At 39.3% G+C, this 13,443-nt stretch overlaps 1 protein-coding gene across 1 annotated transcript; it reads right to left on the bottom strand.

Moving 5' to 3' along the window:
• Positions 1–786: 786 nt before the first annotated feature.
• nufip2 (NUFIP2, FMR1 interacting protein 2) lies at positions 787–12,700 on the bottom strand. Its single transcript, XM_004076555.4, has 4 exons — positions 12,237–12,700; positions 6,723–8,384; positions 6,070–6,102; positions 787–4,676 (listed from the first exon to the last, which is right to left on the bottom strand). The coding sequence occupies exons 1-4, from the start codon at positions 12,382–12,384 to the stop codon at positions 4,624–4,626; spliced, it is 1,896 nt and encodes a 631-aa protein (XP_004076603.1). The 5' UTR covers positions 12,385–12,700; the 3' UTR covers positions 787–4,623.
• Between the last annotated feature and the right edge of the window lie 743 nt (positions 12,701–13,443).

The following is a 13,443-nucleotide window of genomic DNA, read 5'->3' as shown; positions in this document are numbered from 1 at the left end:
TTCACCAAACATTGTTTTTTTTCCCTTTTGGTTAAACATGGAGAAATGTTTTAAGGTTTCAGTTTGGTAAATAGATGAAGAAAATACAATAAAATACAATTTTAAGATTTCAATTTTCCCCATTCTGTAAAATAAATGCCACAAATTTCAGAAAACAGAAATATCATTGTTTTATTTTTTTAATCTGTTCTCTCTTTTACATACAAATGTGCCGATTTAATCCATGGGTTCAAACAGAGAAAGTTTGTTTTATAGTCAATACTTTGAGTAAAATGAGTTTTATCAATGTATTCATACAGATTACAAAATGTTAGCATTAATGATCCCAAATGTGTTTCTCTAGAGGTTTGAATGTCTTATGGTCAGTCGGGCATTTTCAAGAGTTCAAAACCTTCGTCTGTGACCAGTTTGAAGCTGCATGTCAAACATTTATAAGAATGTACTTTGATTGCTGAAGCTTTTCTTTTTAACCCTTGTGCTATCTTAGATGACCCCACCCTTACATAGACGTGTTCTCCCTACCATGACAAAGGTGGATAAAGGTGGAAAGATTTCATGTAATCTATGGACACCAGTGAAGATCACAAATCACTGAAGAAAAAAGGTTCAGAGCATTGTCTAGTCTAATGGGTCTAGATGACCCAACTACCAATGTTAAAGTGCCTAGGATAGCACAAGAGTTAATTTTGAAATCAACAGAGATTTCTGTTTTACACACCCACGCATGCATTTGTACTGAACAGGGTTAAAGGAATAGAAAAATCTTTTTAAAGAATGACAAAAGCATTTGAATGTTGATGAAACTGATATTTTATTGGAAACTAAAACAGTGAACACTGGAGTTTTATTTGTTTTGTTTTTTTCATTTCGACTATTACATTGTTTGGAATCAGAGGGTTACTGTCATGCTTAAAAAAACAATAACATTGTAATGTGACACTTGTTAAATCAAAACAAAAATAATTAAATAATAAGACTGCTCAACTAAAAAAAAAAAAAACATGAATGCCGACCTGTAAGACAGTAGAAAAAGAAATATTATTGCCTCGTTTTTATGGGCATAAAAGATGGAAAAGTGAAGAGCAAAAACCTTTAAAAAACAAATATCTGCTTGAGATGACACAGGAAGAAGAAAAAAAACAATTATATGCCAGAAGACGGTATCTTTAATGTCTGAATTCTGTAAAGACACATCTTTGTTTCCTTGCTCTCATAGGCAGAAGCTAAAACACTGTACGCCTCAAAACCAAACATTGGATGGGTGAGGGTGAGACAAAAGGATGGGGAAGGGATTTTTAGTCCAGCATTTCCCCATTCCAGAAGACCGATAGGCGGATGAAGAAGCAGCACTTTCGGCTTATGTTGAACATTTTTTTGGGGTGGGGGAGTCTCCTTTTGCACTGTCAAAAAGGAAAGGGGAGGCTCAGCAGCTACAGAAACCTTCTCAGGAAGTGGATTTCTTTAGTTGGGGGGGGGGGGGGGGGGGGGCCCACCCTCGAGCCACACCTCTGTGCGTTTGTCATCAAGTAGCTGAATATCTGAATAGTGCACCTGGTTTTTGAACTGCACCTCAGTCAACACCACAGCAATTAAGAATATATTAAGAGGACCTCTAGATTTAGTGTTTACTTCAAATCTGTTGGACTAAATAATATATTAGCATTGGTTCTACTGTGGAAATTAAAAATGGGTTTAAGGTTCAACTCAACTAAAACATCCTAAAGCTGAAAAAGCTTGATTTTTAATTCTCCTAAGTCTGCATCTACGGATAAATCAAGTTAAAAACACAAAAAAAGAAACATCTCTTTAAGAACGTGTCGAAATATTTCTTTGAGTGAGCTGAAATTACAGTTCTGTGCTAAATCTGACAAGAAGCTTGACTACTACGAGTATACATCAGCAAACAGTCATCCATCCACACCAATGCAGGCCATGACAATCCCAATACTTTCAAATAGGTTCAATGCGCGGGGGGTGGGGGGTGTAAAAAAAGAAAAACAATAAAACAAATGTTACAAAAGATCAAATAAATGGCACATGTGTTTGCTGGAAGCAGGTTTTGAACAATCAAAAAAGCCGTGGAAGTATTTCCTTCCCCCTCAAACAGGCACAAGGACATAAACCGTAAGGGGCTAAATCAAAGTCAAACTTGCATATAATAGGAAGAACTTTCTACGCACTCACCCGACCAATGCCCTCACAAGCTAGAGGCACAGAACCACACAGGCTCCTGCCTCCAACAGTCACACTACTGATCAACCAGCAGCCTGGAGAACCTCTGTTTTTGGTTTGCAGGCTACAATGCCAAACTCTTTTCTCTGTAAATGCATATTCAGCATAGCCTTGCTGCTGTATTAAGTGCTTTGAAAACAAAGGAGAAGAGAAGCTCAAGGTTGTGAGGAGCCAACCTCGTCAAACATGAGCAGGAGCTGATCTTTAAGTTGGATAGAAGCGTCTCCATCCCCCAGGGTGCACTGGCATCACGCTCAGCTGTTCTGCACAAATAAGATTGGGTAAATTTGTCTGTAGATTCTGTGCAACCAGACAAAATGAAGTTTGTATTCAGGGTGAGCCACATCCACAAATACACACACTAAAAAATTAGAAGTATGAATGCTACCAGCAAGGAGCTTTTTTGCTTTGAACTGAAGCAACTGGGCTGAGCGGGACTCAAGTTTTAACCAGCACAGCGCCTCCCACACCTACACGGAGTAGCTCGTCCTCTTGATAAAAAACAAAACAAAAACATGGCTGCAGATGCAAACTTCCCTTTCTGCCCGTGTGCGACGTCGATTTGAGAAGCAAACAGGAGAAGCCCAGCTGGAATTATTCTGCAGAAAAATCAAAAGATGAACAAACCGACCATAGACGCTGCAGGGTCCCAGCAGAGGACGCAGGGGAAGTAGAAAATCATGTACAACCTCATATGGTGATCAATGGCAGCTCTCCTCTGAAGCATTGATTGGATGTGTTGTCATGACAACAGACTGTGTGGAAACAGTCATTTCAGTGGGAGAAAATTACATAAAAAGGGGCCATTTGGCTAAAAACTAAAATAAAATCTTGAACATGGTCATGGCTTTATCAACACTACCTGAGATACATTTAATAATTCTGTATTTAACTTTTTTTTTTTTAAGTAACAGCCCAAAGTCATTCTTTCAAGGATTAATGCTAGTACATATAGATTTTCTAAGTATTTATGATAAAGGTCATTTGTTTACATAAAGTGCCGTTAATCCACACACGAACCAAATCCCATCGTTAACGTTTAGGAGGAAAAAGAACCGGAGCGTTCGCTTGTGCAGTCCTGATTTGAAGTTGGTGATTAGGGTGAAGCCACAGCTGAGCGACGGAGGGATTTGGGGGTCTTTTTCACCCAAGGTGAAGACCTGAAACAGGCCGCTTCCACCTGCGTTTTGGGTGGTCAGTCTGTGGCTCACCCATGTCACGTGATGTTTGCAGCACAAACTCCTCTTTACATTTCAACAGTGTGATGAGGCTGAAAAGCTGGGATTGTTATTGCAGTTGTGCAGAGATGAACTGTGACGTCGGACATGTGCACCTGTAAACACGCAACAGAACCCAAGAAGCAGAACGGTAAAGAGCATTAAAACGCTGACAAGGGAGAATGCATGTTTCTATGACAGAGGAGGTAAACACAGTTATGGGAGAATCATTTGTAGACGTATCCTGAGTGTTGTGAGCCCAAATTGCACATTACTGGAAGCAACAGAAATCACTTTTAGGAGCCGACACGTTTTTATGCGCGCACACCCACACACGTACCCAGAAAACGTCCGTGAACCCGATGAGCGTCTGCGTGAAATATCTGATGAAATTGAAATGAAAAGGTGGTAGATTTAACAGATGTTCAGAGCTAACAGAGCGAGGCTGAAGGGGCGTAACTTTTGTTCAGATTGGGCACTGTAGTACCTGCGCTCTGAGCCCAAACAACAATAATGCAAATAACACTTGGGTTAAGTCTGCTAAAACAGCATTTCGTTTCAGATATCTGGGTTAAAGATGGGGTTTCCTTTTCAGGGGGACGGGGCCTCATTTATCAGGTGGGACTAGAATTCTACCAGGGCTCCAAACACCTTTATTCCACCTTTTGAAAGGCATTCTTCTAGTGTCTTCACCTGTCATTCACAATGAATTCAAGTTTGTACACGGATGTGTATGCGTAACGTCTAAAATATGTACAATAACTCATCTGAATGCGCCAGAAACAAAAATGATGGAGGCATCCCACGGCCAGACTGACGACCCCCACAGTTCTATGGGGTAAAGGCTTATGGAGGTGCAGTCCAACACACCTTCCTTTGTAATGTCATCCCTTCAGCCATAAGACAAGTATCAACCACTGCTCTGAAGACGGAGAGTCCATTCATTATGTTGCAGAGGCACCGATCAGCTCCTCATACGTCCTTTTTGAATGTTTGTCTGACGCCCCCCCCTCTCAAAGTTCTGTTATTACACCCAAGAATCCCAGGAAAATCATGCTTGACTATCAGTGTCTTCACAATTGGCGGTTGATTCATCCAAAAGGATTTGAGTTTTCCAAGGTAAATAACTGCAGCACCCAGAAGAGGAGACGGTGAGAAGTGAAGATGATCTGCCTCACTGACCCGGTCCATCCTTGGTCTCATCATAAATCACTATTCTTTTTGGATCTGCAGCAGAGACACAAGAGAAAAGACTGTTGGAAAAAAACAGCCCCAAACAGATATGACATAACAAAATAGCTGCTTTGGTTCAAAAACAATAAATCACTGAAAAGACTAAAAATGGGATTTAAAAGAATAAACGATTTGATACTAAACATTTAAATATTGCAATAATATTGTGAAAAATTTGCTTTAGACAACTAACAACTTTAAAAGTACAGTTTGGTTAATATTGTTTCCAAAGGGGTTGCAAAAGTGAAGTTTTATACAAAAATAGTTTTAAAAATGTATCCTCTTTCATTCAATCTTCTCAATATCTATAACTAAAAAAGGGACTTTTTGTTTAACAGCAGAGTTCTAACATTTTTAATACTTTCTGCTCTCCTTTTTTATATTTTGTTTAATCAAGTTTGTATATATTTATGACTACCAAGAGTGCAGTTTCCCTAATATCTGGCGCCCCCTTCAGGAGAGCTAAGGCATAGATTAAAAAACACCCGAGTAAAGTCCTAATGAGGGCACTGCTGATGCGTTCACTTTTTTAATTCTCCAATTCTTCCAATTCTCATCTGCTCCTGGAGTGGAAATCTCCATCAATGCTGCGCTTGTTAAAAGGGTTACTCCAAGAGTTTTATACCCATACATGTGTCTATGAATTCTAACAGCTGCTCCACAAACCCAACTATTCCACTGTCATGGGTGTCTGTTCTCTAGTTATAAGCCTGATTCCTGGATGAGTTGAAACTTAAAAGAAAATTCCCTGAGAAAAGTCAACACCAAATGTTAATGCACGAAAAGTAGGAGAAAAGTTCGTTTAAGACTCAAACCCATCAGGGTCACAAACTGTTTTTGTTTGGAGACAGATCAGCCTCCAACACTGGACTGACAGCTTTATGACCCGTTTCTACTGCGGTGCAACGAAACGGTTTAACTCACTGACTGCACTTTTACCCAGCCATAATAGTCCAAAAAATGCCCCCAAAAATTGTAAAAGTTATTGTGTTATTTTTCAATCATCTAGAAGGAATCAGATTCCTAAAGATTCTTAGCTCTCAGGTGTTTTGCAGACCAAAACAATCAACATGAGCTGCCGAGTTATGATTTGAAGCTTTTGATAAACTCACATTACATTGCAATCATGTTTCAAAGGGAAAATAAGATCTGAAGCATTTAAGGTTTTTGCTCAGCTTTTACAGAAGGGTTTATTATAACAGTCTAATGCTTTTATTATCAGCAGCTGCTTAAATATGCAAACAACCTTAATGCTACTTTTTTCTAAATTTGGGGAATAAATTTAGCCATGATTCCTAAAAACAAGAACATATTTCATATGACCTTACTAATCACATTTTAAAAAGTCAATAGAATTAAGATGCATTGAGAAAATAAATGTATTTACCTTGTTTTTGAATGTGGAAAATGAATTCCATTTCTGCAGAAAGATAAACACACACGTCATCATCTGTCACACAAATAATGCAATGTTGTTGTTTTAAATCTCAACACCAGAATAATCCAGACGCCCTTTGTTAACCCTTTGACGCCTATAAATGAAAAGATGCATCAAACCCCTTTAATTTAGCAAATACATGAAAGCAAAAACACAACGGATTTTTTTTTCATTGCTGAGAATAATAATTGCTGATAATAATAATAATAATTCAGTCATCAAGGGGTTACACTTTTTATGAGGTTACAATTAAATTCTTATGGTTGCTTGAATCCCAAACCCATCATATCTTTACATTTTTTTCAGCTTCCTATAAAGCAGCTTTGAAAAAATAAAATTCAAACAGAAACAAAACTTTAAACTTTGATGCTCATCATCTCAAATGAGATAATTCATTCCAGGCATCATGTAATTCAGAGATTATATTTATATGCAAATGCATTTTAATGATAAGAGCATCAGTGCAATAACCTGGTTTTGAATTTAAAGTGCATCAATACCTGCTGCTCTGTCCGATCAGATAAAAAGATATTTAAAATCTTCTAAATGAATACATCTCATCTTCTATGAAAGTTGGTTGAAAAGTTGTAAAAGTCTGTTACCTTTAGTGTGATAGGTGACAGCAGCTTTAAGGTCAAAGGAGCCCAAGCTACACCTCCTGCTAGTGTCTTTAGAATGGATCTGTTCTTTAGGAGAGCCAAACAACAGCGTGGTCTGTTGGCCCTGTGCAGACTTGGCACCGTTGTCTTTACTGGAGGTTGACATTGAAGTAATTGCACCCTTGGTCTCAGCTTTAGTCTTGCCCTGGCTACAAGGAAGCAACTTTGTCTCCTCCTCGCTGACCATGCAAGCAGGAGAACAGGGGTTTGATGCTTGGCAAGGGGCACAAGTTCTTTTCTGCGAGTCTTGAGACAAAGTGCAAGATTCTACCAATGACGGCATAGCGTTGAGGCAAGGATGGGTGGTCGTGGTCGTCACAGCCCTAGCCTCGCTCTGAGAAGTCACAGGAGTCTGGTCCTCCGCAGCTATGAGCCCGTTTCCTCCGTCCAGCCCCAAGTTGGGTTCGTTGATGAAGGACAGCCCCCACTGATTCTGAAAGATGTCTCTCAGGGCTTTCTGATTTGTCTGAGCGGCCGGTGGGTCAAGGTGACGAGCGCTGGGGAGCAAAGGTTGCATATTTAAAGGGTAGATTAAAAGAGAACACTTCTGAAGTTCATAGGTTTCTCCATCGACAGGACTGGTTGTAGAGCTACAGTTACTGTCCACAGACGTTGCTACATTCTCGCCACTTGGAATAGATGGAGCTGATTGAAGACTACTAGCAGCAGGAGCAAAAAAGATCCCCACAGTCGGGCAGCAGTTTCCATTTCCAGAAACAGGACCATTAGTAAAGCTAGCTGAGGTGATCGTTTTCATAGCAGACATTGGAACCTGTGACATTCTCACAGGAGGAGGAGCTGCCTCTTCTCCACCTTGAGCTACTTTGAGGTTCTCTTTTACTTTACTTGCATAACTGATCTTGGGAACAATTTTAGCACTGCTATTGTCCACAGGAAAAGCTGGAAGGGGCTTAAACAAAGTCCACGAGTCCTCTTTAGAAGGTGAGGAGTTCTTGCCTTTCTGCTTTTCCTCCATTTTTTTATTAAAAGTGGCAGCTGCTTTGCCGTCAGAGTTTTTCCTCTGACATTCGCCAGGTGCAGCTGACTGGGTTTCTGCTTTATGGGTGGATTTAAAGCCATCAGTTCTACAGGAGAGTCCTTTCTCGGCCGGATCAAGGTTCAAAGCCCTTTGTTCCTGCATACTGTTGCTGGGTTGCGCGTCCTTCTCCTTTTCTTTTGTCACATCAGCAAAGTTCTTGACGTTGTTACACCGGGTCCTGCGTTTCTTTGGGGTGGTGTATCCACCCTCAGAGCCGCTCCCATCGTTATCCTTGCTAGAGTAGCCATTTGTAATTAAGCCACAGTTTACAACACCGTTCTGAAGCAAAGCAGAGTCTTTCTTCTCTGAAGGCTGGGCCTCGTGAGGACTCAAATCTGGGGTCTTTTCCTTCTCATTTTTAAGGTCCATAGTCTTCTTGTAGTCCAATCCTTTGTTGCTTACTTTCATAGCGGGTGCGTGGTGTCTCTGTGTTCCCTTTTGCTTCACATGCGAGTTACTCAAGTGTCTGTTACCATTGCTGCTTGAAGAATGGAGCATACCAACAGCATCAGGTAGGTGTGCGTTCTTCTCCCCTTCCCCGTCACTGACGTTTACTTTTTTATTGCCTGCAAACAGAATTTAAGTCAGTATATGCTGATATAATAGTCTATCAATGATTTCAAAAATATACAAAAGATGTTACACCAAAAGCAAACTCCAATGTGTAACTGAGCCTTACCCCTACACCTTAACCCTTGTGCCATCTTATAGGGTCCAGATGACCCCACCCTTAGATTGACATGGTATCCCTACCACGACAAAGGTGGATAAAGGTGGAGAGGATTTCATTTAATCCGTGGACACCAGTGAAGATCACAAATCATTGAAGAAAAAAAGGTTCAGCGAACTGTCTAGTGGGTCTAGATGACCCAACTCCCAATGTTACAGTGCCTAGGATAGCACAAGGGTTAAAGGCCCTGAAAAGGGGGTAGAAAATGCAATAAACCTGCAACTGTTTAATGCACAAAATATGAGTGAATACACTGTTAAAAATATAGACATTAGGAAATAACATTTCCAATGTGTAACCCTACCAGACTCACAGAAAAACGCAAGTTATAAGATGAAACTGTTCCTAGAAATAAAAAATAACTTCATATTTACACTAAAAATTCAAAATAAATCTTTGCTACTTTAGTTTTCTAGATTACAATTAAGTACAGACTTTGTTTTTTTACACCCTTTCATGCCCTTTGAATTTGAAAAGTCTGCAACACTTCTGCTTACACTTTCATATAAAAGAGAATTGGAAAACCCTTCAAACATGCGGGGTGATTCCATCTTTTCTTCTTACAGAGCTAAATTCACTCAGTTTTCTGGATTTTTTCCACAATGGTTTAGTCCACGACTTTTTTCATTTAAGTAAAAAGGCCTGACATTCAGTAAAGAATCAATACGCCAATGTTTACCTTATAATTAAAAACTGTGGCTTATGCATGACTTTGGTAAAAACAAACAGAACATTTTTAAGAGGCCAAGAGTGGAAAAACTCAACAACTTCCTTATGAGAAAATGTCAGGTCATCATTCTAAAACCACATTGATGATTTGGCTGAACAGATAATATAAAAATAATCAAAGCTATTTTTTGTTGTCGATGTTATAATTGTGAATTTAAAATTGAAAAAAAGACATAACCTAAACCAAAGTTGATAACTGTGAGAAACATCACAACCCTGCATCCAAGTGCACACCTGGATCATAACAACATTCTGAGAAAAGACTAAAGAAAAAAAAATTGAAAATCTTTAACTGCAAGAAACTAATAAAAAAAAAAAAATCTTGTAAGCCATAACGCGCATACACAAACACACGCGCACATATACAAATAATTGGTTTAAGAGCTTTTGATAAGCAGGTGTTCGCTTTATGAAGCTTTGCACAGTCAATGAGTCGGTCTCCAAGTTATCCCCTCTATACAAAAAATCATATGAGAATGCACTTATATACATTCTAAAGCTTTGCATTGTTTACTTCATAAAACCATTTTTAGTACTTTACATCAGCTAAACTACAACTAATATTCAGATCAAGAAAGAAAACATGGTATTTCCTCTTACTTTGTGTAGTTATTTAATTTACATTAGTGGCCGTTCACGTTAAATAACATTTCTACTAAATAATGGTAAATGCCGTATACTTATTTAGTGCTTTACAAGCTTTTTAGAAGGCCCAAAGCGCTTTACAGTCACAGTCCCATTCACCCATGCACACACACTGGCGCCAACCTTCCACCAGAGGTAAGGTGGGGTTCAGTGTCTTACCCAAGGACACCTTCCTGCAATCTTTTGATCAGAGGTCGACCCCCTTCCACTGTACCAAGGCAGCCCGTAATAATGACATGTTAATTTTGACATAAAACTAAACAAGTCTATTTTTAGGTTGATGTTGCCTTTATTTATACGTTTGGTTGGTAAAGGATATTCATGGTTAAAGCAGCAGAAAATGCTTTTTCAGATGACCTGCAAACATGTATGAATGGCACAAACGAATTACAAATATGACTCTGCAGCTATATTGTTACGCAATATCAATACATATTAGAAAACATGTTATTTTTAGGTCTCATCAACTTTACTCACTTGAGTTCTAAGTTAATTGGAATTAAACATAAATCAGTACTTTTTGGAGAAATCAATATAATTTTTTGTATCAAATTACCTATACTTGTAAGTTGAGGTGTAACAATTAATCAACATAACTGATTAATTGATTTCTACTTCTACGATCCAACCAGATTGATCTGTCTGAGACAGGTTGTCAACCAATCGACCTACAACAGTATAAAATCGTTTCAAAATGAGACAAATTAATTATAATCATTATCGGAATTTAGCATTTGCATCACAGCAGACAAAACACACGTGATGTAAGCAAAAAATGATCAGTCTATTATTCCAGTCCAATATGTGGAAACACTTTGAATTTAGCAAAGACATGCGACCATACAGTGTGCTAGAATGTTCTAAAAATGTTCCCTTTGGATTATTTTGATGTGGAGAAACAACAGTGGACTGAACTTTAGGAAATTAAGAGGTGAATGGATTTTACATTAATTCTTGTTTACTTGTTTGGTTGTACACACATTTAATTTACACTAGATTATCTTACAAGAAATACAAGGAATCTGGAAAACTTCACCTGCACTGTTCAGTACCAGGTATTTCTGAGTCACACTGGAGGAACTTTTGGCTAAAGATGTCCTGGATCCATTTTAGGTCAGTAAATCGTTTCAGATCAAATGAACCAATACAGACTATGAATTGTACTGGCAACCAGAAATTAGGATATGAATCGAATCATTACACCCAGATTCATGAGTATAATCTCATCCAGTTCACTTCCATGTTCAATAACAGGTTTTTGAAATTTCAGTTGATCATTCAGTACCAACATCTCGTATATACAGCTCGTTGTGAATAAAACTGATCTTGTTTTAATTAGTCACATCCTTGATATGCTGCAGTTGACGCTGATGTCATTGTCCCACATTGGACGTGTGTGATGACCTATGCTTATTGTGCTGTAATTACTTAAGCATGGGAACCGCGGTGCAAACGTGGGACTTTTCCCTTCACGGGATTTCTCCAGCCGAATGTTTGTGGACAAAACACGCGAGATTCCCCACACAGAATAAATCACTTTTGCTTTTTAGTAAACAGTGTTTTACAGCAGTCAGTTTTCTGAGCCAATTCTTCCACGCTCCACGGCTGCAAACACAGTCAGTCAGGCAGCATCTTGCGTGACTTCACAACACGCGATAGGCCTGTCAGACAGCTAATGCTAGCGGAATGTCAACCAACCAGTAGCTCGCTCAACACTAGCGCACTTTCAGACGACTCCCTGGTTCCGTTATTTTCAGTCCCCGGCGGCAATTAGAGAAAGCATGAACAAATAGAGATGGGCAATGTAGCTACTCGGAGAGCAAAAGCAGCATTAGCTTACAGTCCACGTCTAACATGGCCGACAGGAAATGGGAGCACAGAACATTCCAGCGGAGCCGGCTCGGTTTCCTAACTGGACTCGAAACCGATACACTACAGGAGGTTGAAGTTTGGAGGAAGACTAAGTTAGTCTCTACAGACACAGGGTGGCACAAATAAAGCTTTTATTAGAGGCGTTAGCTAAAATAAAATCGGAAAGCAAAGCCGGCGCACAAGGTCAATCCCTGATATGTCAAACCAACTGTCACGCAACGTCAGCTTTAAAAAAGCGTGAGTTTCTCGTGTGACAGAGGCCTAGCGTGGCTCTCCTCGAGCGAGCCACCGAACTGCCACGGCGGTTCTGAAAATATTCAACCGTGCAACCAACAATCAGCAGGATAAAGCTTCAATTGTGGGAACTTAGCGAGGGCTCGTGCGCTCGTTGACATTAGCCAACTGAAGCTAGCAACAAGCTGACTTTTCGGGACGGCCTAACCTGTTTTCTTCGCCTGCGTTTCCTGATGCTGGCACTGGATGTGGCTCTGATCATGTTTCAGACGAAGTGTGTGTTGAGTATAGTTTCTGTCCTCTCCGTGGTGATGGTTTTGCCTGTCTTGTGCCCGATCTTTGGGCTGTTCCTCCATTGAAGTGAAGAATGTCGGACTGGTTGAGGCGGTGTTAGCTCCCTCTTAGTGCCGAACAGTCCAATCACTACCAGAGTGAAACGGAAGCTATTTGAAGCCCGTGTAAACGTCAGCAGCAAATGTCTAAAAATGGCTCTGTTTTGGGTGGTCACCGCCACTTAAATCCACGTCCAGACCCTCTGTTGGCCATTGCAGATCATATTCAAGCGCCTTTGTCGATCAAATCTGCATTTTACTCTAGAATTAGAAGTTAGGAGAACAATAACCCCCCCTGTCAGGGTAGGAAATAACGGGGTGGGGTTCGTGCATGAGCCAAAAATCATATGACCCGAGGCGCTGCCACGTCTCCAGCCAGTGGACAACCTTTGATGGAGGGTCAGCCTTTAAATAAATGCTTTTTGTTTGTTTTAAGTCTTCTAACTGCTGTTTAATATACATACATACGATCAGATACATAAAATATTGGACTGTTTCAAATTTGTAGAATTGACAGTTGTTAAATCAAGAACTTAGTTCAAAGGGGTTTCGCCTCAATTAAACTCAATTCTCCTTTTCATTGTAATCATAAGATTTAAAACACGGGATTGCAGTTATAAATATCTAGAAACAATAATAGGATAGTTTCTTCATTTATGCTTTAAAAAATGAAAGAAAAAGTGTAATAAAAAATACTCGTAAATTTGTTAAGTTTTAGAGTTAATTGAAGCGCCTCACTTTTCAAAAAGTGGGAGAAGTCTGGAATCTTTGAACAGCTCACGCGTTTAGATAATCGTTGAAACAATGCCATCTAGTGGCCACGAGTGGAAGTCCTCAGATTATAATCTCTATTATGAAATTGGCTATAAATAAATATTTCAGATCAAAGCTTTGTCTATTTTTTAAGTTTGAGATTAAAATACATTACAAAAAATACAGCTTTAACATTACATAATTTATAAGCCACCATTAAGACAATTAATCATACAAAATATGTTTTAAATAGCTAATATTCACAAATGATGAAAGTTAAGAATCAAGCAACCTTTATTCACTTCTTCCCTTCTGTTCAGTTAAAGCACT

Source organism: Oryzias latipes, chromosome 14 (genome assembly GCF_002234675.1).
Source record: "Oryzias latipes chromosome 14, ASM223467v1".
Classification (NCBI taxonomy): Eukaryota; Metazoa; Chordata; class Actinopteri; order Beloniformes; family Adrianichthyidae; genus Oryzias; species Oryzias latipes.
This window is presented reverse-complemented; position numbering and strand designations above follow the sequence as displayed.

Excerpts from the sequence above, each read along its gene's own strand:
- nufip2 (XM_004076555.4), bottom strand. The coding sequence starts at position 12,384 with ATGGAGGAACAGCCCAAAGATCGGGCACAAGACAGGCAAAACCATCAC. Across the intron at positions 8,385-12,236 it reads AACGCAGGCGAAGAAAACAG|GCAATAAAAAAGTAAACGTC; the intron begins GTTAGGCCGTCC and ends TTCTGTTTGCAG. Across the intron at positions 6,103-6,722 it reads TGTCACCTATCACACTAAAG|AAATGGAATTCATTTTCCAC; the intron begins GTAACAGACTTT and ends ATCTTTCTGCAG.